The sequence below is a fragment of the Ursus arctos genome, unplaced genomic scaffold, assembly GCF_023065955.2.
Source record: "Ursus arctos isolate Adak ecotype North America unplaced genomic scaffold, UrsArc2.0 scaffold_5, whole genome shotgun sequence".
Taxonomy (NCBI): domain Eukaryota; kingdom Metazoa; phylum Chordata; class Mammalia; order Carnivora; family Ursidae; genus Ursus; species Ursus arctos.
In genome coordinates this window covers 56,484,114-56,506,817 of record NW_026623067.1, presented here as the reverse complement: position 1 = coordinate 56,506,817, position 22,704 = coordinate 56,484,114, and the positions used below count along the sequence as shown (strand labels likewise).

The window sequence follows — 22,704 nt, the reverse complement described above, 5'->3', positions numbered from 1 at the left end:
ACCAAGAGGGGGGAAGTAAGGGGAGCGAAGGAAAGAAGAAAGCAAGGACACCTGAAATAATTTTAAGTACCTCTCCGAAAAGAAGAACAAACAGGCCCAGATGCAAAGAAAACTCAAGGGAAAGGCCCAAGGTGCTGCATCTCCACACGGCTGGAGGAGTAACACCGATGTCAGAAGAAAGGCCTGTGAGTCACAGCGGAAACGCTCCGCCTGGCGCACCGAAGGGTTACAGTCAAACAGGACGAGAGGTGATGCCGCAGAGCAAAGATCCATCTAGACGAGGCCACCACTACTTTTAAAAATTAATGGTGATGCGAGACCTATAGAAGACAAAGGTCCCACCTCTGAAGAGACCTGGAAGTCTCCCGCTTCAAAAGCCAGCAACGTGGAGCCACAATCCAGAAAATAAAAGCAGCGTGTTCCCAAAATCATCAAGATATTGGGCACAGATTTACAGAAAGCCCAGGAAAGCTATCCTCAGGACACGAGACTCTAACCAAGACCACCGGACACCAGTACGCCAAGTCTTTACACGTCAAAAACAGAAAACAGGTGCTGAAGTGTACCAGAGAGAAGGAAAGAGAAACAGAAGAGAGCACAGAGGCACGCGCCTCACGTAACTGCCTTCTCTCCTTGAGAGCAAAAACAAACACTTTAAACCTTCTAGGTCTGCAGGAAGCTGTCCATTTTTACCCCTGCAAAGGTATCGGAAACGACACAGATACGATTGTCCAGAGACACAGATCTTAGAAATCAGCAGATAAGTGGCTTTATGGTGTGCAAGGTTACTAACATTAACCAAAGAGCAACCTTGGGGAGGAAAGCAGGAACGAAACGAGTAAGGAAGCTAGGGCTCCCTATCAAAATGCACACGTAACGGGCCTCCCTCCTTCGTCTGGGCTGCCGACATGCCATCCAGACTGAGGAAGACCCAGAGACTTCGGGGCCACGTGAGCCATGGCCACGGCTGCATCGGCAAGCACGCAGGAGGCCGGGGTCCTGCTAGTGGCATGCGTCACCACAGATCAACTTCGACACGTATCACCCAGGTTACTCCAGAGAAGTGGGTGTGAGATGTTACCACTTAAAGAGGAATCAGAGCTTCTGGCCAGTTGTCAGCCTTGTAAACCGTGGACCTTCATCAGTGGCAGACACAGGGAAATGCCGCCAAAGACAAGACCCGAGCTGCTCCTATCCCTGATGTGGTGCGATCGGGCTGCTACAGAGTTTTAGGAAATGGAAAGCTCCCAAAAGCGTTTCTTCCAGCCTGTCATTATGAAGCCCAAATTCTTCAGTAGAAGAGCTGAGGAGAAGATTAAGGGTGGGCGTCCTAGAAGCTTGAAGCCACACGGAGGGAGGGTCATTAAATGCTAACAAGTGCTCCCCCCCAAATAAAACATAACTGGAGTTAAAAGTGATTGCTTTATATAATAAAGTATATAAACAAAAACTTTAAAAAATAAAAATCAAGTATAAAAACTTGTTTTTATCGGTTCATCTAAGCCAAAGTTTTAAGTAAATAATAAAGCATACATTAAAATTTAAGAACTAGCACTCAGCGTGTCAGGTATCACTTAAACAGTTACAAAGAGTTTCACTTTTTTAATAAGTATTAAGTACCTTCTCAGGCAAATGTATGGGAATATAAACATTAACCTGATGTTGTCTCTCATCTCGAGTGGCTTAGAGTCTACTGAGGGAAATTAGGATATATCTAGGTAAAAGGAATAAACACCATTAGTAAGGTATAGCTCAAAAATTATGGGCGTTTCCTTCCAGGAAGGGATTCTGGGAAGCCTACCTAGGAAAGACGGCATCTGAGATGCACTTGGAAACTGAGCTGGAGAAGCAGACTGCAAGGGACAGGGAAGAGAGGGCCCAGCATGGACCTGAGCAGACAGTCATAAAAGGCTATGGGGCACATGAAGAACAGTGAGTGGGTCAGATTGACAGCACTTTACAGTGAGCAATAAGGCGAGAATGTAAGATTGGAACCAGATCACAAGGGGTCTTAAGGACCAGGCTAATAAGTCTGACGTTTGTTCTGTAGAAATTACGGTTTAGAGCCAGGCAACCAGATGAAGAATAACCCTGTAGTAACATGTACAGTGGACAGAAAAGGAAAGGTTGGGTAGTCAGGGACACAAGGCGGGCGAAGCTAGCGCCACAGTGTAACTGGTAACAACGCCCGAACTACCCGTGGTCACGGCAGTAGAAATGGAGTGGAGAGGACCAATCCAAAGGTAAAAATCAATAGGACTTCATTTGTCAAAGGTGTATTATATGTTGATTATCTGTCCAGCACCAGAGGAGCTCCTGGGGATACAAAAACGAGGAAGATATATATATAGATAAAATAGATATAAAATAGATATTTTAAACCTGAAATAATTAGGTAGGGGAAAAAGCAGAGAAGAGTCAGGATGACATCACAGTTTCAATCCTAGGGAAAAGACCAAGAAGGAAGTACCATCAACAGCAAACAGGGATATGGGTGAAGGACTCAGTCAATAAGAAAGCAACCGTGCTCAAAGTCTAGTTTGAGCCTAGTACTACCAGGAAATCCACGCAGACAGCGGAACACCCAAGGGTAAGCTGAGGTGCAGAGGGAGGTCGGGAAAGATCACGGAGATGAAAGGTACGTCATGAGTGTTTACGAAACCATTAAGGACAAGTTCCTGGGTGTGGTTGGGAGGATAACATGGAGGGAGTGGGGGAACAAGGAAAAGCCAGAGGCACGAAGCCTAAGGAGGATTTCAGGGAAGGGAACAGATGACAAGACCAAGAGGTTGTACAGAGTGAGAATCTGGTCTATAGGAGGCTAACGGGACCTCCGAGGGGAGTGGGTTAATGGAGAGTGAGCAGTCAGGAAAGGAGGTCCTGGGACAGTTCTTAAGGAGTTTGCTGATCCAGAGAAGGAGAGAAGCTTCGGGGAACAGGAGAAGCTAGAAAAGGTCCTTTTCTTTTGCCATTGCTTTTGGTGCATTTTCTTTTTCCTTTAAAAACAGAAGTCAACATTGTTATTGGCTGTGAGGAAAAAAAAAAAGTGGATGAGAAAATATTAAAGTGAGGGAGAGAAAAGGGATAGATGATGAGGCACAAAGACAAGTCTAGCTTTGGAGAAGAAGAGAGACAGTTGTTTCTGGGATAAAAGAAAGTGAAGTCGCAGTGTTTTTAGTACAACAGGGCTCACCCAAGCCTGATTTCTTCAGTGCAGTATGAAGCAACAGCTTCAGTGCAGACGTGGGGTTTAGAGTTCACTTACTGGGGAAAAGACCAGAATAGGTGCTATGGAGAGACTAGCACACAACTGCAGTTAGAAATTTTTCTCCAATTCCAAGAGGTTCATAAGAATAGAGCAAGGTAAACCTTTCCCCTAAACTTCCTACTGCAGTGAAATAGAAAAAAGATATGCTAAGAGAAGTGGCTAAGTTAAAGAAATACTGATGGTAAAACTTTTAAGAAACAAAAATTAAACAGGAAAGGGGAAAGCTAATGCCCTTCAGACATTTTAGATTTTTTTTTTTTATCACAGGCAGGTACTGCTTATTCGAAAATATATGGGCACTTTTAATTTTAAAAAGACCTGTTTTTTATTTTATTTTTTTTTCCTTTATTTTTTTTTTATTAATAATGATTTTTTATTATATTATGTTAGTCACCATACAGTACATCCCCGGTTTTCGATGTAAGGCTCGATGATTCATTAGTTGTGTATAACACCCAGTGCACCATGCAATATGTGCCCTCCTTACTACCCATCACCGGTCTATCCCATTCCCCCACCCCCCTCCCCTCTGTAGCCCTCAGTTTGTTTCTCATAGTCCATAGTCTCTCATGTTTCATTCCCCCTTCTGATTACCCCCCCTTTCTTTATCCCTTTCTTCCCCTACTGATCATTCTAGTTCTTATGTTCCATAGATGAGAGAAATCATATGATAGTTGTCTTTCTCTGCTTGACTTATTTCACTAAGCATTATCTCCTCCAGTGCCGTCCATGTTGTAGCAAATGTTGAGAACTCATTCTTTCTGATTGCTGAGTAATATTCCATTGTATATATGGACCACAACTTCTTAATCCAGTCATCTGTTGCAGGGCATCTCGGCTCCTTCCACGATTTAGCTATTGTGGACATTGCTGCTATGAACATTGGGGTGCATATGGCCCTTCTCTTCACTACGTCTGTATCTTTGGGGTAAACACCCAGTAGTGCAATGGCTGGATCATAGGGTAGCTCAATTTTTAACTTTTTAAGGGACCTCCACACGGTTTTCCAGAGTGGCTGTACCAACTTGCATTCCCACCAACAATGTAGGAGGGATCCCCTTTCTCCACATCCTCTCCAACAATTGTTGTTTCTTGCCTTGTCTATTTTTGCCATTCTAACTGGCGTAAGGTGGTATCTCAGTGTGGTTTTGATTTGAATTTCCTTGATGGCTAATGATTTTGAACATTTTTTCATGTGTCTGTTAGCCATTTGTATGTCTTCATTGGAAAAGTGTCTGTTCATATCTTCTGCCCATTTTTTGATTTGTTTATTTGTTTCTCGTGTATTGAGTTTGAGAAGTTCTTTGTAGATCTTGGATACCAGTCCTTTATCTGTAGTGTCATTTGCAAATATATTCTCCCATTCCGTGGGCTGCCTCTTAGTTTTTCTGACTGTTTCCTTGGATGTGCAGAAACTTTTTATCTTGATGAAGTCCCATAGATTCATTTTATCTTTTGTTTCTCTTGCCTTTGGGGATGTGTCATGAAAAAGGTTGCTTTGGCTGATGTCGTAGAGGTTGCTGCCTATGTTCTCCTCTAGAATTTTGATGGATTCCTGTCTCACATCGAGGTTAAAAAGACCTGTTTTTTAAAGCACATTAAGCTTTAGGTTCCATGGGAGCAGAGACCCTATCTGGTTATATTTACCAACACAGTGCTTGGTTTTACAGTAGGTCACATACAGTAGGTGACAGGTCTATAGTGGGTTGAATGATGGCCCCCCAAAAATATGTCCACACCTGAATCCCTAGAACCTTTGATTATGACCTTATTTGGAAAAAGAGTCTGCAGATGTAATGACGGTAAGGATCTTGAGATAAGATCATTCTGGCTTATAGGGGTGGGCCCAAAGTCCAATGACAAGTGTCCATGTGAGAGAGAGAAGACACAGACACACAGGGGAGAAGGCAGACAAGGCAGAGACCAGAACCATAGAGCCACAAGCCGAAGGAGCACGTGGAGCCACGAGAAGCTGGCTGAGGCAGGAACAGAGTCTTTCTTAAAGCCATCCGAGAGATCCCGGCACAGGCACCCCCTCAATTCCAGACCTCCAGCCTCCAGAACTTGAGAGAACACATTTCTGTGATTTTTTAGCCCCCAGGTTGTGGTAATTTGTTACAGCAGCTGTAGGAGACTAATGCAAGGTTAGTACAACCATACAAATTATAATACTAGATTAAATGGGCTGGTTTCCTCTATAAAACAAAAGATCACAGTAAGAATTTCATACCAGGTAACAGAAGGACCCTCTGTGCAACAGTGAGCAAAGCTGAAGTTTCTATTTTGATAAATAAAGCATAGATGGGCAAAGTCACTACATAACAATAAGATATACAATAGATAATCGATAGAAAATGAAGATGAGATACAGTAATTGCAAGTGAAGGCTAATTCACTAGAATATTACTGAAAACACCACAAACTTAAGAAATCCAGTAAGAAAACATAAACGAAGGAGAAGCATCAGTATTACGAAATATTTCAAACATGCCAAAACAGATTACAGAATAATAAAATAAATACCCTTTAACCTAATACCCAGTCTTAACAAATCTTGACATTTGGCCAAATTCACTTCAGATTTTTTTTAAAGAAATAAAACATTTCAGATATAGGTGAAGCCTCCCGCCTGACCCCTTTCTCCTGCCTCCCACCTCGAAGGTAACCACCATTCTAAAGTTGTGTATTATTCCCATGTACATGTTTAAGACATAAGTAATAGATCGCTTGACGTATTTAACATCTACAAACAAAGCAAGTGACTCTGCATTTATTCTACTCTCATTTTTACTCAACTTATTTGCTGAGATTTAGTTATGTTGATGCATGCAATTCTAGTTCATTCATTTTAACAGCTAAAAATTGTATTACTCGTCTCCCAATAATGGTCACCTAGCCTATCTGTTATCTTTGCTATGTCGATGCTACAACAATCTTCCTTGCACCTGTCTCCTCATATAGACACCAGAGGCCTCAAGCATAGTCCTCAGTGCCCCTTCTTTTCAAAAACTCTTTTTCTTTGGTGAGCAGCCTTTATGACAGTATAAAAGTATGCCCATAATTAAGAGAATAATCTGACTGGAGATAAGGTACTTTCTGTGGGGAAAAACCTACATTCTGTATTAAGTTCCGTTTTAAGTCATCTCAGAGTACCTAGTTAGCAACGGCATTTGGAGCAAAAAGCTGTACATTTCATTAGCAGGAAATTACCTGTGCGATATTTTGAGAAGACATAATTGCCTGGTTATAGAATATACGGCCAAAGTGATCCCGATCTGGAAATATTTCTGCTTGTCGCGGTAAGTTTGCCCCTCCTGAATCAACTGACAAGGGCAATAACAGAAGTAAGTACATCTGAACGAACAAAACGCCCGCACGCGGAGAGACTGGTATCAGTGACAACAGCAGTTCTCAATCACATTCACAGAAAGCTGGCCCTACGGATCTAAACTATTCTACACCACCTTTTTCCGGTCCCCCAACACAGCCAAAAAATTCACTATTTTCCTCAAATCCATTAGGATCTCCTCCCTGTGCAAAATTCCACTTGAAATGTTTAAGACATTCTCTCCTTTGAGGACGAGCTAAAGCCCCAGAAACACCGTAAATTCTTAACCAGTTCTGCTTAAAAAAAAAAAAAAAAAAAAAAAGTGTCTTTCCCTCTTTTAAACCAATACAAAATCACCTATGGAAATCATGTGACAATTCATCACCGACTGCCGGGGGACTGTTTTTACCGCAGAGCGGAGTGGGGGCTAAGAATGTCTGCTGAAATTGGAACAGAGCTTGATGACTTCAGAGCTGTGTGACTACTGGCATGTTTCCTAGCTGTTCTATGACTCGCTTTCGTCACCTGTGAAATGAAGGGGACAACAGCAGCTCTCCCAGGGAGCTGTTCCTGGGATGACATGAAATAGGGTAGGTAAAGCACTTAGTTCAGCACGCTGTGAGTGCACATAGCAGTTTTATGAAAATTTAGCTAGTCCCATGCCTACTACTCTTGCCTACATCCATTAAGTCCTTCATTGTTCTTTAATACATAACATCCTGTCTCCAATTCGTTCAAGCTTGCCCAAGACACGGACAACAGAGTACTCTTCACTCCATCCCCTACGGTGTTTGGCACAGCACCTGTAAGCAGTAGGGCCTCATATGCTGTTTTCTACATGTGCAAAAAAAGTTCACACTGTGAGTCAACCAGGTAAATTCACTTTTGCAGGAAAAAAAAGTCTCTACGTCAGTATCTGTTCAAACACCCACATAATTAAACAATAAACATGCTGGCATTTCACCAAACTAAGCTAATATGCAGGCAGCTACCTTGCTTTTATGTTCCTTTTGAAATACCCTTAGATTTAAACGTACATTAATTTCAAATGTAAATTTCCTTTCATTAAAAATTAAATTTCTTTAAATTGCATTTGCTGAAATTATTCAAGCATTTAACAAAGTGCCTACCACTCAAGAGATCCATAAATATCAGCTATTATTTTTTTCATAGTTTGAACTCATTAAGGTTAAGACCGAAAGAAAATATATAGACGGAAAAAACCCACACACATGTAGAAAAAAAACTGGCATACATGAAAATACTGTCAGAGGTTATTCCTCAGTGATGTTATTATAGGTGGTTCTTGTTTACTTTTTCTTCCAGGGTTTTTAGCAAAGAACATGCATTTCTTTTGTAATTATAGGAAAAACCAACAGTTTTAAAAAATACCCGCTGATAATGTCATATATAGCCCTCTAAACAGTATTGCATCTCAGCAGCTAAAAATAGTTCATTTTACGACTCATGTGACTTGCCCAAATAGATGCAGGGGAGTCTGTTTTGCATTGCAATTTCTTGCGCCCGTAAATGTTTCTTCACAGTCACTGGGTAGTAGGTACCTCCTTTGATGGTGGCATCATTGGCAACAATAACGCATTCGACTCTGAAAGGCAGAAATTTCATTACAAAGAGAATAGGAGAGACTTCTTCAAAGTTAAAAGGCCAATTACGTCTCATTACAAGACACTCCAATGCATCCTTCAACTTCTAGTACATTTCACCAGTACTAGTCATTAGCAGACAATCTCATGATACAAAAACAAGCTATAAATCACAGTTCACATACTCACTTATATAATATAAAATGACTACTATGAACTTCACAAACTCATACTTAATTTTTAAAGAGTCATCAGTCCTTGGGAATGCAAGCTGGTGCAGCCACTCTGGAAAACCGCACGGAGGTTCCTCAAAAAAATAGAGATACCGTATGACCCAGCAATTGCACTACTGGGTAGTTACCCCAAAGATACAAATGTAGTAATTTGAAGGGGCACCTGCACCCCAAAGTTTATAGCAGCAATGTCCACAATAGTCAAACTATGGAAAGAGCCCAGATGTCCATCGACAGATGAATGGATAAAGAAAATGTGGTGTACATATGGAATGGAATGTACATATGGATGGAATATTACACAGCATCAAAAAATGAAAACCTGCCATTTGCAAAGACGTGGATGGAACTAGAGGGTGTTATGCTAAGTGAAATAGTCAATCGGAGAAAGACAATTATCATATGATCTCACTGATATGTGGAATTTGAGAAACAAGGCAGAGGATCATAGGGCAAGAGAGGAAAAAATGAAACAAGAGGAAACAAGAGAGGGAGACAAACCATATGAGACTCAATCTCAGGAAACAAACTGAGGGTTGCTGGAGTGGAAGGGGGTGAGAGGGATGGGGTGGCTGGGGAGGGTAAGTGTTGTGGTGAGAGCTACGTGTTGTGTAAAGATTGATGAATCACAGACCTGTACCCCTGAAATAAATAATACATTATATGTTAATAATAAAAAATAATAATTATTAAAACAAAACTAAAAAGACTTGTCAAAAAAAAAAAAAAAAGAGTCAGTCCTGGGGGCAGCTGGGTGGCTCAGCTGGCTAAGTATCTGCCTTTGGCTCAGGTCATAATCTCAGGGTCCTCAGATCGAGGCCTGTGGCAGGCTTCCCTGCTCAGCGGGGAGTCTGCTTCTCTCCCCCCACTTTACCCCTCCCCCTGCTTGTCCGTACGTGCATGTGCACGCTCTCTCTCTCTCTCTCTCCCTCCCTCTCTCAAATAAATAATCTTTAAAAAATAAATAGTCATTAGTCCTGTATTAGCAGTGAAAAACTAACAACCTCAGCCACATTTCATAAAGATTCTTTCAATGAAATGATCCTAGCAAGATAATAATAATAATAATACAAAAAAAAAAATCCAAATCTCAAGGGTGAGATAATCCCTCATAGTAAACCACCAAGTTTCCTTGTAGGAAGGTAATATGCAAAAGTGACAACTGACCTACCAAGAGAATTTACTTTTTACATTTTCAAAAGTTCTTCAATGTTACTACCACATGCTTTTCTATAAAACTAAGAGAAATTTAAAACACAGTTTCTATTTTGCTTAAAGTAACAACAGATGCAAACTATAAAATAGTATATTGAAAACATATACTATAATGCATCATCAATGGTACCCTTTCTCACCAAAACCAGCTGGTTGGGTGCCATGCCCACCAGTAACACACAAAGAGCAGGGTGGTGAAGGCAGAGCACCTGTGAGGGAAACTGCTTGACATTCCCAGGGAACCTGAAGGTCAGGGGCTGACTTGAAACTGGAGTGAACAACAGTGTGCTCGTTACCAAACTTAATCTTCCTTATCTTTATGATATTATTATTATTATTTAAGATTTTATTTTCAAATGCTCTCTACACCCAACATGGGGCTCAAACTTACAACCCCAAGATCAAGAGTCATACGCTCCACCAACTGAGCCAGCCAGGCACCCCTACTTATGTTATTTTTTAAAATCTCACCTTATATTCCTTATAATTCTGAAAAGTAAGTCACTGAGGCCCTGCTGAAAATAAAGTAGGGAAGGGCCTGGGAACAGCGGCCTCAGGTAGCGCCGTGCTTCTCGCGTGAAGGGATGTGGCCAGCAGTGTTCACCGCAAGACAAAAGGGCTTGTCTCCTTAGAGCATCGATTTCATTGCTAGAAAGCACTTTTCCACATTACAGTTGGCATTTTAACGTGGAATGCCAATTCTTCATGACTTTAGTAAACAAATTAGACTTCAAAGGGAATTTCAGCTTCCGGCAGGTTGCTGGGGCTATGATCTCACACCCCCAGAGTCTATTCGTCCTCCCCTGCCCTGGGGCTGCCCTAGAAAAGCTGAAGAAGTTCCAATACTGGAAAGGGGCCATGGAGTCAGACAAGCTACGGGAAATTTTGGCTCTGTGCTTGCTGGACATGTGACCTCCCACAAGAGACAGAGCCACTTGCCCATTAAAAGGTCAGAGACATGTTACAGAATGAAGAATAAAATTAGTCCACAAAAAGACGGCATTGTACATCCATTGGTTCTGCCTACCCAGAATCTATTATTTTGGCAATGGACTTCAACTTTCTTTCAGAAAATGCCTCTTACCTAATCCATGTGGTTCAGGTAGGACTGACCCCCAAAGCCTATCTTCAAAGGCGTACACTGGCCTTTCTACCTGGAATCCACACTGTGGCTCAGGAATGGTCTTGGACCCCACGCCTAACCCCACGCCCTCTCTCGGTGCACCACTCTGCCCACATCCCCACATGTCCACCAACCAGGAAGCTCTCAAAAAGAACCCAGCCCTCTTGGGTTTTATGTAGGCTTCACTGCACAGCCATGAAGGACTAATTCAGTGGCCACTGGCTGATTCAACCTCCAGCCCCTCTCCCCTCCCCAGAGAAAAGTTCCAACCCTCTAATCACATGGTCGGTTCTCCCGATAACCAGCCCCTGGCCTTGGGAGGAGTCCAAAAGCCACCTTCATTGACAATAACAAAAGACACCACGACCACTCTCAACACTTCCAAGGGTTTGGGGAGCTGTGAGCCAGAAACTGTGGACAAAGACCAAATATGTATGAGAAATAAATTTTAGTCATCTGAATGACCAAATATATCCATCTTATAAATCACAGTATTATAGTAATACAATATATAATTATTATGGTATTATTAGTTACTATAGAACAACATAATATGATAAGGTAAAATACATAATAAAAAAAAGTAATTGTGATGGTGCTATGTTAAGCTAGAACGGTCAAGGGATGGTAAAAATAACAGTAACAGCCCAAACTGACATGGCACTTACTATCTACTAGGTGTCCTTTTAAGGCTTTAGATATATGAGGTGTTCCATTTTACAGATGGGGACACAGGCACAGTAAAGTTAAGTAACTAGCCCAAGGTCACCAAGCAACAAGTGGTAAAGCCGGCATTTGAGTCTAGGCAGCCTGGCTCTCGAGTGCATGCTTCTAAGCACGGCACGGGGGAAATATGAATGGGGACCTGAAAGACGAGAGGGAGCCAGCCATTCAAAGACCCGGGTGAAGAACACTTGATGCAGAGCAAACGGCTTGAGTACAGTCCTTGAAGCAAAAATGAGTTTAGTGCGTTCACAGAACAGCAAGACCGGGATGGCAAAAGTGTTAAGTACAAAGGTACAGTGAGGAAAGCAGGCAGGGACCCTACCTTATAGGACATGGCAAAAAAAATGTGAATTTGTCAGAGAGAAGGACTGCAGCTCAATTATTCTTCAGCCAGTTACTATTTCAGGCAAGGAGTCCTTGATTCTAAGCTGGTTTATAAATAAATTCCATACAACAAGTTTTCTCATTAAATTTCTCGGGGTCTATTCTGAACTTACCACGGAGCCTCTCTCAATATACCCAGCTCTACTCAAAAATATACAAAAGAGCAATAAAGATATAAAAGTTTCTAATGACTTCGCGCGAATGGCTTTGGCTCTGAAGCGATCCCGTGCTGCCGGAACAGACCTTGAACTCTGCCGCCCACAACTGTCTGTCTACTCTCAGTGGCAAGAGCATCAACTGTGGTGTGTATCTCTTAAGGAATGGAGGTGTTTCTCTTCCTTTTCTTGTTTCTTCCTCTTGTTTCATGACAATCCCCTCTGGTAGCTACTAGGATCATTCCATTTTATCATGAATCATATTTTCCTGATGAAAAAAACCAAGGTACCGAGTGGTCAAGCAATTTGCTAAAGGTCAAACAGCTCTAAAATGCTGAAGCCAGGATTCTAATTGAGACTGACAACGCCTGAACCCATACAATTCCTACGTGCAGTTCAATTTCCTTCCAAGCTGAGAACTTTATAAACTGAGAACAAGGCACAAAGAAAGAAAATGAAAACGAAAAATACAAAAGCATAAATACAAATAAAATACTAGTATACGCACAGGAAAGGTGGAAGGGCATGCTCCAACATGGTGACCATCGTTATCACTGGACATATAGTTAACAGTAACTATCCTACTTAATTAGGTTATTTCGTGATTATGAATTTAGTTTAGCTCTGCATTAAGTTTATCCTTTTTTTTTAAGGTTTATTTTTAAGCATCCCCTAAGACTCCAAGAAAAAAAATGTCTTCACACTGGGTGAATATTAAGCAAATCATAGCTGGCAAAGAGTTGGGGAGGAGTGTTGAGAGTACAGGAAGGAAGAAGCAGCGATGGTTAATGGCTATAGTTGCACCCCCCCCCAAAGGCACGAATACGGGGAGAAGTGGGAGGCGCACACCATAAACCAGCATGAGTCAAACACGATTGCATCAGGCTGAGTCCAACCACCTGAGGTCCAAGCTGAGCTTTGCCAATGGCTTAATCTTGGGCAAGTTATTTACCTTGCTAAGCAGGCTTCCTTACCCGCCTAACGGTGATGAGGAAGACAATAATACCCATTCTCGCAGAGCTGTGGTGATGATTAAACAACCAAGCCGTGAGAAGTGTTTACCACACTGCCTGGCGTGCTAACCTGAGACGGTGAACGTTGAGGTCATACATAATATACACAAGTAAATTCACCTTCTACCTATCTAAGATTTCCTAAGTCTAGAGTGGTTCTCAAATGTTACCATTCGAGAAGCTGGAAGGGCTTATTAAAATATACTGATTTCTGGGCCCCGCCGTCAAAATTTGATTTAGTCACTTTTTTTTTTTTTTTAAGTAGGCTCCATGCCCAGCATGGAGCTCAATGTGGGGCTTGAACTCAAGATCCTGAGATCAAGACCTGAACTGAGATCAAGAGTAGGGCGCTTAACCAACTGTGCCACCCACGTGCCCCGATTTGGTTGCTTTGAAGGAAGACCTAGTCATCTAGGTTTCTAACAAGTTCTCACGTGATGCTTAGGCTACCTGGGGAGCACACGTGGAGAACACTCCTCTAAGCCACTGGTTTTCACCCTAGATGTGCAAGAGACCAACTCCGGAGCCTTGGAAAATGATATAAGCCAAGCCCACACCTGCACAGTCTGATTAAGCAGGAAGGTTTGGATTCAAGCCCCAGGATTCGTGCTGTGGTTTTTTTTCTCCCCTCTTCCATCTTTGTCTCTAAAGCTCCACAGATAAATCTGATATATGTTGGGGTAGGAAGCCTCAGTCCTAAATAATACAAACAGCATAAAACTTGCATGTTCATCTGCAAAGCTGTGAGTGGTGGCCGGTGCCTGTCAGTCTTCTTCCTGACCCACATTATTGAGTGTAAGTAGAATACTCACCCTGATACTCTCCCGATGCCGGTAATAATGCCACCAGCGGGGACCTCCTCATTCCCATATAACTGGTAACCTGCAAACTGAGATAATTCCAGAAATGGAGACCTGAAGGGAAGAAAGGGTATCACTTGAATTAAAGTCATTAAAAAAAAAAGCATATTTAAAGAGTTAAACATGGAAAAGATTAATGAGCCAATGTTTCAAGTATGCATGCTGTATATATAAAATCCACTAAAAAAAATATTTAACCAAAATCTAGGGTGGATGATACTTTGAGGAATTACACATTATAACCATACAACAGAACACCAGGTACCTATTTTAAGAGATGTGGTACAAACATGCTTACTAGACGAGAAAGAGACTAGCATCCAACACTAATGTAAGCCCCCACCCTGCACCAGGCTCTCTTAGGAGCTCCAGAAACGTAACTCACTTGTTCCTCAGAACCACCTCCTGAGATGGATCCTATCATGATCCCCACTGACTGCTTAGGAAACTACAACACAGAAATTAAGTCACTTGTCTAAGGTCACACAACTAGTAAGTGGCAGAGCTGGGTTTTAATAAGCTATCTAATCCCAGGGACCAGGCTCTTCACCATTGTATTTATTACTCTAACTTTCACTTACTTAAATGTTCAGAATTCAGTAAATGGGGGGGGGGGGAAGGATAGTATAAAACACCACATTTGTATGATTCCATTTCTCTTGTTAAAAAAAAAAAATGTGTCTAAGGGGCATGCACCTGGTGGCTCAGTTGGTTAAGCATCCAACTCTTGGTTTCGGCACAGGTCATGACCTCAAGGTCATGAGATCAAGCCCCTAGGCAGACTCCCTGCTCAGCAGGGAATCTGCTTCTCCTCTCTCTCCCTCTGCCTCTGCCCCTTCCCCTGCTCATGCTTTCTCTCTCAACTAAATATATAAATATTTTTTTAAATGTGTCTAATATACACATGCACAAGAACATTCTAGAAGGATATACACTTGGTGTTAACAGTGTTTGTCTCCACATTGGGGGTACGGGTGCACGTCATAAGAAATATTTTTGGAGTCCTCGTTCCCTTCTCTCCACCTGCACTCCTCGCCTCCCACTCCAATCCTTCAGGAAATCCCATTGGGTTAGCTCTGTCTTGACAACATGCCTAGAACCCAACATTCTCATCACCTCCACTACTACTACCCTAGTCCAAGTCACCACCATATCTCCCTTGAATCACTGCCACATCCCTCTAACTCCTCTTGGTGCTTCTACCCTTGCTGCCCACAGTCTACTCACAAAACAGCAGCTAGAATGACTCTTTTCAAATGTAAGTCAGATAGATCATAGGTCTCCTGTTCAAAACCCTACAAAGTCTCCTCAGTTCTCCCAGATAAAAGCCAAAATTTTTACAATGATCTACAAGGTCTAATAGAATTGAACCCCATCTCTACTACTCTCCCCTTCATGCTTTCTTACCCTTAACACACTGGCATCTGGGGTTCTTGGGCATATCAACACATAATGCACATTTCCACCTCAGGCCCTTTGCCCTGGCCATTCCTTCTGTCTGTAACCCTCTTTCACCAGTATTTTCAGGGCTCTCTCTCTTCACTCCTTTAAATCTTTGCTAAGATATCAACTTCTCAATGAGGCCTACCGTAACCACCTTATTTAAAACTACAACTTGACCCTCATCTTCTCCCTTACGCTGGTCTATTTCCTTTTTTTCCCATAACATTTATCACCTTCTAATATACTATATAACTTACCACATTAATCATTTATTTTCCATCTCCTCCTGCTACAGTGTAAACTCTGGTTGGGCAAAGATCTTTGTTTTGTTCACTGATGTATCACTATCACCTAGAACAGTGCCCGACACTTAGGCGCCTCTCAATTAAGATTTGTTGTTGAATATACAGAAGTTGCAATGTTCTTCTAGGTTTTAACTTATACCGGTAAATACTGCCAACTCAGTCTTAGAAAGAACCATCTCTGTACTTTTCTTGCTATGATTGAATTATGTCTCTATCTGCTTGCCTCCTTCCCTCAACTTTTCTATTCTGCATTCTCAGCTCACTTTCATTTGTGACCAAAACCATTTATAGAGCTACAAAATGGTACCCATTCTTTTATGAGATGGCATGCATTTTACCTAGAAGTCTTTAACACTTTCTGTGGTTCTAAAATTACTGTCAACAATAAACATAACCCTAGAAGTAGTCCTTCCTTCAATATTTTTAGGGTTTCCCCCTAGAGGTAAAAGCATTCCTTTATGAGGCCTGACATATTTGCCTCCATAGAGTTCATAAAAAGCCAGCTTCTCTAGAATATAGATTACTCTTATGGGAGAACTACAAAGAGCTCTGAATAATGGCTATGTGGCCTACATGGTGTGCGGAAGGTCCCAGTGATTTAAGGGCTTTTTGAAACTATTAATTATGACTATAATTTATATCCTTTTGCTTACCCGATGAAACTTTGTTCTTTGTATATAATAAAATTTGTATATGTAAAAAAAAAAATTGTTGTTGAATCTTAAGGTAAGAACCAGAATTTAAAATCATTTATTTATAAAACTGTCAAAGAAAGTACCACAGACTAGAGAACACAGAGTTAGCACTTGGGCTATACAAACCCTGGGTCTATAAGATTGTCCACTCTTTCTCTGGCTAAAAGTTTTCCTCTTGATTTGTGGAGTTCTCGGGCTTTCTCATTGCCTCCTAAGATAAAAACATGATTAGATTAGACTGACGTCATGTAAGGTCTCCAATTAATTTAAGGCTAGAAAAACATAAAACAGTCCAAAATACAAAGCTTTTAAAAGTTCAATGTATCTTCTAAGAAACAGCTAATTTTCAGCTCACTCACTCAACTTACAAGCTTTATTTTCTGAAGTAAATAAACTAGAATTTTTAAAAAATCGATCGCTGATTTCATAGCGTATCACACATTTTCTGAATTCACTGATAATTACTTAAATAATATAGTATTTTCTCTGCAACTCATACACTGTAAATACTGCCTCACCGCCACCACAAATACCTAGCACTCTGCTACATACTATGGGTGATTTGAAAAACTCCTACCTTCATTTGTACCAGATAAAAAGCACTATTTTAGAAATGACCTCCATGACGAGCACAGCAAGACTTACCTAAAGGTAAGTGACACCTAACTTTTTACACTATCTCCAAATGGGAGAGAGTTGCACACCTAATGTATCAATTAAAAAGTCCAATTTTGCTAGCATCTTCACTCAGAGATTGTCTTCGGTGTTTCCTGATGGTGTTCTAGGCGAAGAAAATCACAGTAGTTGAAGAGGGCACGAGGTCACCAGAAGAGGCTGCCTGAGGTGCCCGGCACACCAAACCTCACCCACACTGACGGCTGCCGGGCTCGGTGTCTCAGGAGGACCACTAACCCACTCTCAGCAAGCCGAGGTATCAGATCCGAAACAGAAGGATCCTACCGTACCTTAATATGCTTAGTTTCACCGCTGCCCACGAATTTCATCTTAATATGCTCTCGGGCTAATGAAGGGTTCAGCTATTGAAGAAAGCTATATCCTTGGGGGTTTTTTTAGGTGAGAAAACAAGTTCTTGTCTATTTCAAACAAGCTTTCAAGTATTATCTTATTTTTCAAACCAGGTCTCTTGACTCTTATCCAAGGGGATTTTTTTTTTTTTTCCTGAAGAGACAGATGGCATATTTCTTTTCTTTTTTTTAAAGATTTTATTTATTTATTTGACAGAGAGAGAAACAGCCAGCGAGAGAGGGAACACAAACAGGGGGGGTGGGAGAGGAAGAAGCAGGCTCATAGAAGAGCCTGATATGGGGCTCGATCCCCTAACACCAGGATCACGCCCTGAGCCGAAGGCAGACGCTTAACCACTGTGCCACCCAGGAGCCCCCAGATGGCATATTTCTAAGATTACATCTGCCTTAAGCTTACCAAGAAAATTTTATCACACATCTAACCTTCTTTTAAAATGAAAATAATTCTGGGAGGCAAAGATTTAGTTCCAAAATAGTTTAATTAGATCAAATCACTGTTGTCTTCCTCCCAACCACTCAGAGGAACTGAGCTTCTCTACTGAGGTGGGTTTGGGTGTGGGAGGTGAAGGTATAGGAGAAGAGGCGAAAGACAGGTTACCGAGGGGCAGAGGAAATTTCTGAGAGGGGCACAGTCATTATCTTTATTGTGGTGATTATTTCACAGGTATATACAAATGTCAAAACTCAAATTGTACATTTTAAATAATGCAGTTTATTGTACGTCAACTATACCTTAATAATATTGTTTAAAAATAAATATTAAAAAGAAAATGAGCCTAAGGCCTTGGTGAGGGTCTTTAGAGAGTCCAGTGACATAAGTGCCTATGAAGAGGCTAGCAGGGAAGGGGGGCCAGAGAGGGTGGAACGACACAGAGGTGGTAAGATATACACATATTCTTTCGCAAGGACTTAAGACAAAATCACTCTTTCTTAATTCTGCCTAGAGTTTGAATTTGCAATTTGGAACAGCTACTGAATTCCGGTTTTGTTAGGAAAAACCAGAAAGAGGGATATCCTTGATGCGGATTCCCAGATCACAGAATTAAGCTCCTCAGGCATTTAAACTACCCTGTGACAGGACATCCGGGTGGCTCAGGGCATTAAGCGTCTGCCTTCGGCTCAGGTCATGATCCCAGGGTCCTCGGATCGAGGCCCATATCTGGCTCCCTGCTGAGCAAGGAGCCTGCCCCTCCCCCTGCTTGTGCCCTTTTGCTCTCGCTTTCTCTGACAAATAAATAAAATCTTTATAAAAAAAAAATGAATAAACTAGCCTAGGATATGTGGGCAGCTACAGAAACAATGTGACACAGCACATTAGTTTTCCAAAGATTATTCTTGAAGACTCTGTGCTGCCTCCAGTCCCACAAATGCCGAGACAAACAGCCTGTTCCTTCAGTCTCATATACCATACTGCACCAACTCTAACACACACATTTTGTTCACATTTTAACATCCCTGAAATCAGGAAGCATTTTACAGTTTACAGGGTCTTTGAATCGCTGTCATCAGGGGACATCACGACACACCTGTCTGCCTCTGCCTGCACAGCACAAATGTCACTTCAAGTGTGCTACACGCACTGTTAGAACTACCTGCATGGAGGTAACTTCCATTTTAAAATGTCTTCAGGGACGCCTGGTGGCTCAGTCAGTTAAGCGTCTGCCTTCAGCTCAGGTCAGGATCCCAGGGTGCTGGGATGGAGCCCTGCATCGGACTCCCTGATCAGCGGGGAGTCTGCTTCTCCCTCTACCCCTCTCCCCAGCTTGTGCTCTCTCACTTTCTCTCCCACAAAAATAAATAAAATCTTAAAAAAAAAAAAAGAATCTTATCTTAGAAATGGCTTTCAGTTTCAAGTCACCTAACTTTCTAAAGTAAACTGTCACACTGACCAATCGTGGCACAGTAAAAATCAATATGGTATTTGTTTATATATTAATATTTCACATTCCCCATATGATGCAATTTCTTCCAAGCAAAAGGTTGTCTATTATGTCCACAACTCAAAAACAGAAAATGATGACAATTTCAGTGGATGCTGTGGCTAAAAGAAGTTGATGAAAATCTGAAATTGTACTGTTGCCCAGATAGTGGCAGTGCTATAGGAGCAGAAAAACCGGCCGAGTAAGAGGGAAAAACACCGACAATGGCATGTCAGCATACCAACAAATACACAGTCTTGAAGAGTCAAAGCTTGCTGCTACTGGTTTTTCCCAGAACCAACAACTATCAAGGATCATCTTCATTAACAGCATAAAATGAAGAATAAATGAGTGTTCACCTAATCTTATTTTCTGCGCTCGTTCACGGAGTTGATTTACTAGTGCTTTCATCTGTTCATAGTTTTCCTAAAACAGAAACAAAGAAAGAAAAGGAGAGTAATATTAGAAGGCAATTATCTTTCTTTTTTTTTTTTTTTTTTAGACAAAATAAGGGCTGATGAGAACATCACACGCCAACCCCATGTGGCCTCATGCGGGGCCACCCCCCACCCATGTGGCCTCCGTGTTGTGTCACTCCCTCAGATGGAAAAGACGGATTCCTGCCTGTCCATCTTTGCCCAAGCTCCTCTTCCCGCCTTCCCTCTCTGGTCCACGAATCCAAAGCTTACCCTCTTTAAAGCATAGACCATGTTCCCTCTCCTCTCTAACCCCATTTCTGGTCACTCCTACTCATTTTAGCATCTTTCCTCTGTAAGTGTCAACTGAACTTCACTGATTTCTATTTGCTTCCCAATTTTAAGGAATATAAGCCCTTTGAGAGTTAGAATGCCATCGTGTCCCATAAATCCCTGCCCTAAGGAGTTTCTAACCAATGCAGAAATGCTTGCTTACTGACAACTTACACTTAAAAGCAGAGCCCAGGGAAAACAATAGGTCCTATTTTGTTTTACAAGGAAGAAAACTCTGTTTGCACATCTTTAGAAATTCTCTAGAGTTATATATAGGAAAACATAAACTGTGAGAGGTGGAAAAATGGTAGAGGGCCTACCATTTCCTCATTCTGTCAATTTTGTCTGATCAGCTCTTTACTTTAGACGAATAAGCAGTGAGTTATTTTTGAAAATTCAGAGTTGAACCCACTAACACATTTTCCCCACAATGTGTTTAACATCTCTGATTTAATTCCTTTTCCATGACACAATACTATGCAGCTTTCCAGCTGTTCAAAATTAGATGAATTTACAGTCTTTATAGTAGAACTCTAATTTCTTATTTTCTACAGCTCTAAGAGCTCCCAAGGAAGTCTTCTGCTACATTCTCTTGCTCTGCAAAGTCCAGAAAACAAAAAAGAGAAAAGCAGCATATTGTTAGGGAATGAACCTTTGCCCTGGAGTAAGGAGGTCCCAACCGCTGAACTATCACTGTCCACTAGCCCTGTGACAACTTCCCTTCGAGGCCCACCAAGCCCTGTCTGAGGGCAAACAATCTGCCAGGAACAAACTCCAGTATCAGCCTAGAACATTGTTTCCCACCCTTGGCTGGACACTGGAATCACTGAGAAGCTTTGAAAAATAAAAATAAAAATAAACCCTCAGAGATTCTGATGTCATTGGTTGCAGGTATATGGCCTGGGCACTAACCACTTTGAAAGTTCCCCAAGGATTCAAATGTCCAAACAAAAACAGAGAAATGCTGGCCCATAGTCTCCATTTCTGAGCTCCACTCAAAGCAAATTGGAAACCTACCAAAAAAGGGGGTTTGGGTAATAGGCAGATTTCTTTTATCACCAGAACTTTTTCGGATTACCATGGTGTTCGTTCATATTAATAGCATGAGGCAGTGAAAGCCAAGAACTTTGCGCTTCTATTAAGCCCAGGTTACAGATCCTTCTTACTCACATTTAGCAAATTCAGGAACTCCTACCTTGATGAATTCCTACCTGGACGAACTGCCTCAGACAGAAACGAAGCTCTGCACCAGAGCACGTCCGTTCAGCCCGTCACCAAGAGGTGGCGCTAGAGCAACGTGTATAATGCGCTTGAAGCAGATGAAGAGACTCCAGCAGCCTTTCAAAACCTACTACCATCGCAAGCGCAAAGGGCGCTACGTGGGTACTGAGAGCCTCCTGGGCTGAGAACGAGTCCCAGGAAGCAAGGGCTGTGTCCTGAACTCCTCTGTCATCCATGAGAGACCCAGCAGAGGGAGTTTGTAAGGGAAAGGCCTCCTTGTATAAACAAAACCGGGAGGCAGAGAAGAGCTCCGGGAGACGGAGCTGGGGGCCAACTCCTATCTGTAGCCAAAGGCCATCCTCTCTGGGCGGCTGTCTCACCTGACCTGGGGCTGCAGCGGCCACCCTGAGGCTCAGAGATGGGCACTACTCTGGCCTCAGGCGCTGGGCTCCGTCTACCTGCCGCTCAACGCACAGGGTGACGGAAAGATCTGATTGCTGTGCTGCTAAGTGGAAAGGAAAGCAGATTATTTCACTGCACAAGCGAAGTTATTATTTTTTGCTTGTTCCCCATTTCAAGTCTATCTTGTTAACTTCTACCTTCATTCTAAGGTTAAAAATCCACCTCACAGGTGGCCTAGTGTTTCACAGACCTTTTTTTTTTCCCCAAGTAAGCTCTAGGCCCAACATGGGGCTCTAACTCATGACCCCCGAGATCAAGAGTCGCGTGCTGTAAGACTGAGCCAGCCAGGCACACCTCAGAAACCCTGATCTTACTCCACGGATGGTGAAGCACCGTCATCAAGGTACGCAGCCTTCCCAAATGCTCCAGTGTGTGGAGTTCCACTTCCCCTCTCTGCCCCTCTCAGCTCAGCAGTTTCTCTAATTCACGGACTGATTGATTCTGTGGTTTTTAACAAAAGACTTGCTCATTTTGAGTTTAAGGCATTTCTGGAAAGGAACCTCATCCAAACTGTTAACCCTTGTATCTCTTCACTTTCTAGTAGTCGGATTAAAAAATAATCTGAAAAATACACTGTAGGAAAAGAGAGGCCACATATATTCTTCAACATGTGACTCCAAGTTCAAATAAAGGAATTTAATGGGGTGCCTGTGTGGCTCAGTCGGTTAAGCGTCCAACTCGATTTGTGCTCAGGTCATGATCTCAGGGCCATCAGATTAAGCCCCGCTTTGGGCATACTGGGCATGGAGCCTGCTTAAGATTCTCTCTCTCCATTTAAGAAACAAAACAGATGAACATAGGGGAAGGGAGGGAAAAATAAAATAACACAAAATCAGAGAGGGAGGCAAACCATAAGAGACTCTTAACTATAGGGAACAACGTGAGGGTTGCTGGAGGGGAGGTGGGTGGGGGGTGGGGTAACTGGGTGATGGGCATTAAGGAGGGCACTTGATGT

At 42.1% G+C, this 22,704-nt stretch overlaps 1 protein-coding gene and 1 pseudogene across 3 annotated transcripts in view; one reads left to right on the top strand and one right to left on the bottom strand.

Moving 5' to 3' along the window:
• The window catches only part of MCCC2 (methylcrotonyl-CoA carboxylase subunit 2), a 65,109-nt gene that overhangs the window by 37,261 nt on the left and 5,144 nt on the right, over window positions 1-22,704 (bottom strand). For all 3 annotated transcript variants that reach the window (XM_026498819.4, XM_057307438.1, XM_057307439.1), the window contains 5 exons: window positions 19,677-19,743; window positions 16,479-16,563; window positions 13,862-13,963; window positions 8,075-8,202; window positions 6,479-6,591 (listed from right to left, as the gene is read on the bottom strand). In XM_026498819.4, coding sequence (XP_026354604.1) covers window positions 6,479-6,591; window positions 8,075-8,202; window positions 13,862-13,963; window positions 16,479-16,563; window positions 19,677-19,743 — 495 coding nt within the window. The remainder of the gene's footprint in view (window positions 1-6,478; window positions 6,592-8,074; window positions 8,203-13,861; window positions 13,964-16,478; window positions 16,564-19,676; window positions 19,744-22,704) is intronic.
• Window positions 909-1,374, top strand: LOC123001058 (60S ribosomal protein L27a-like; annotated as a pseudogene).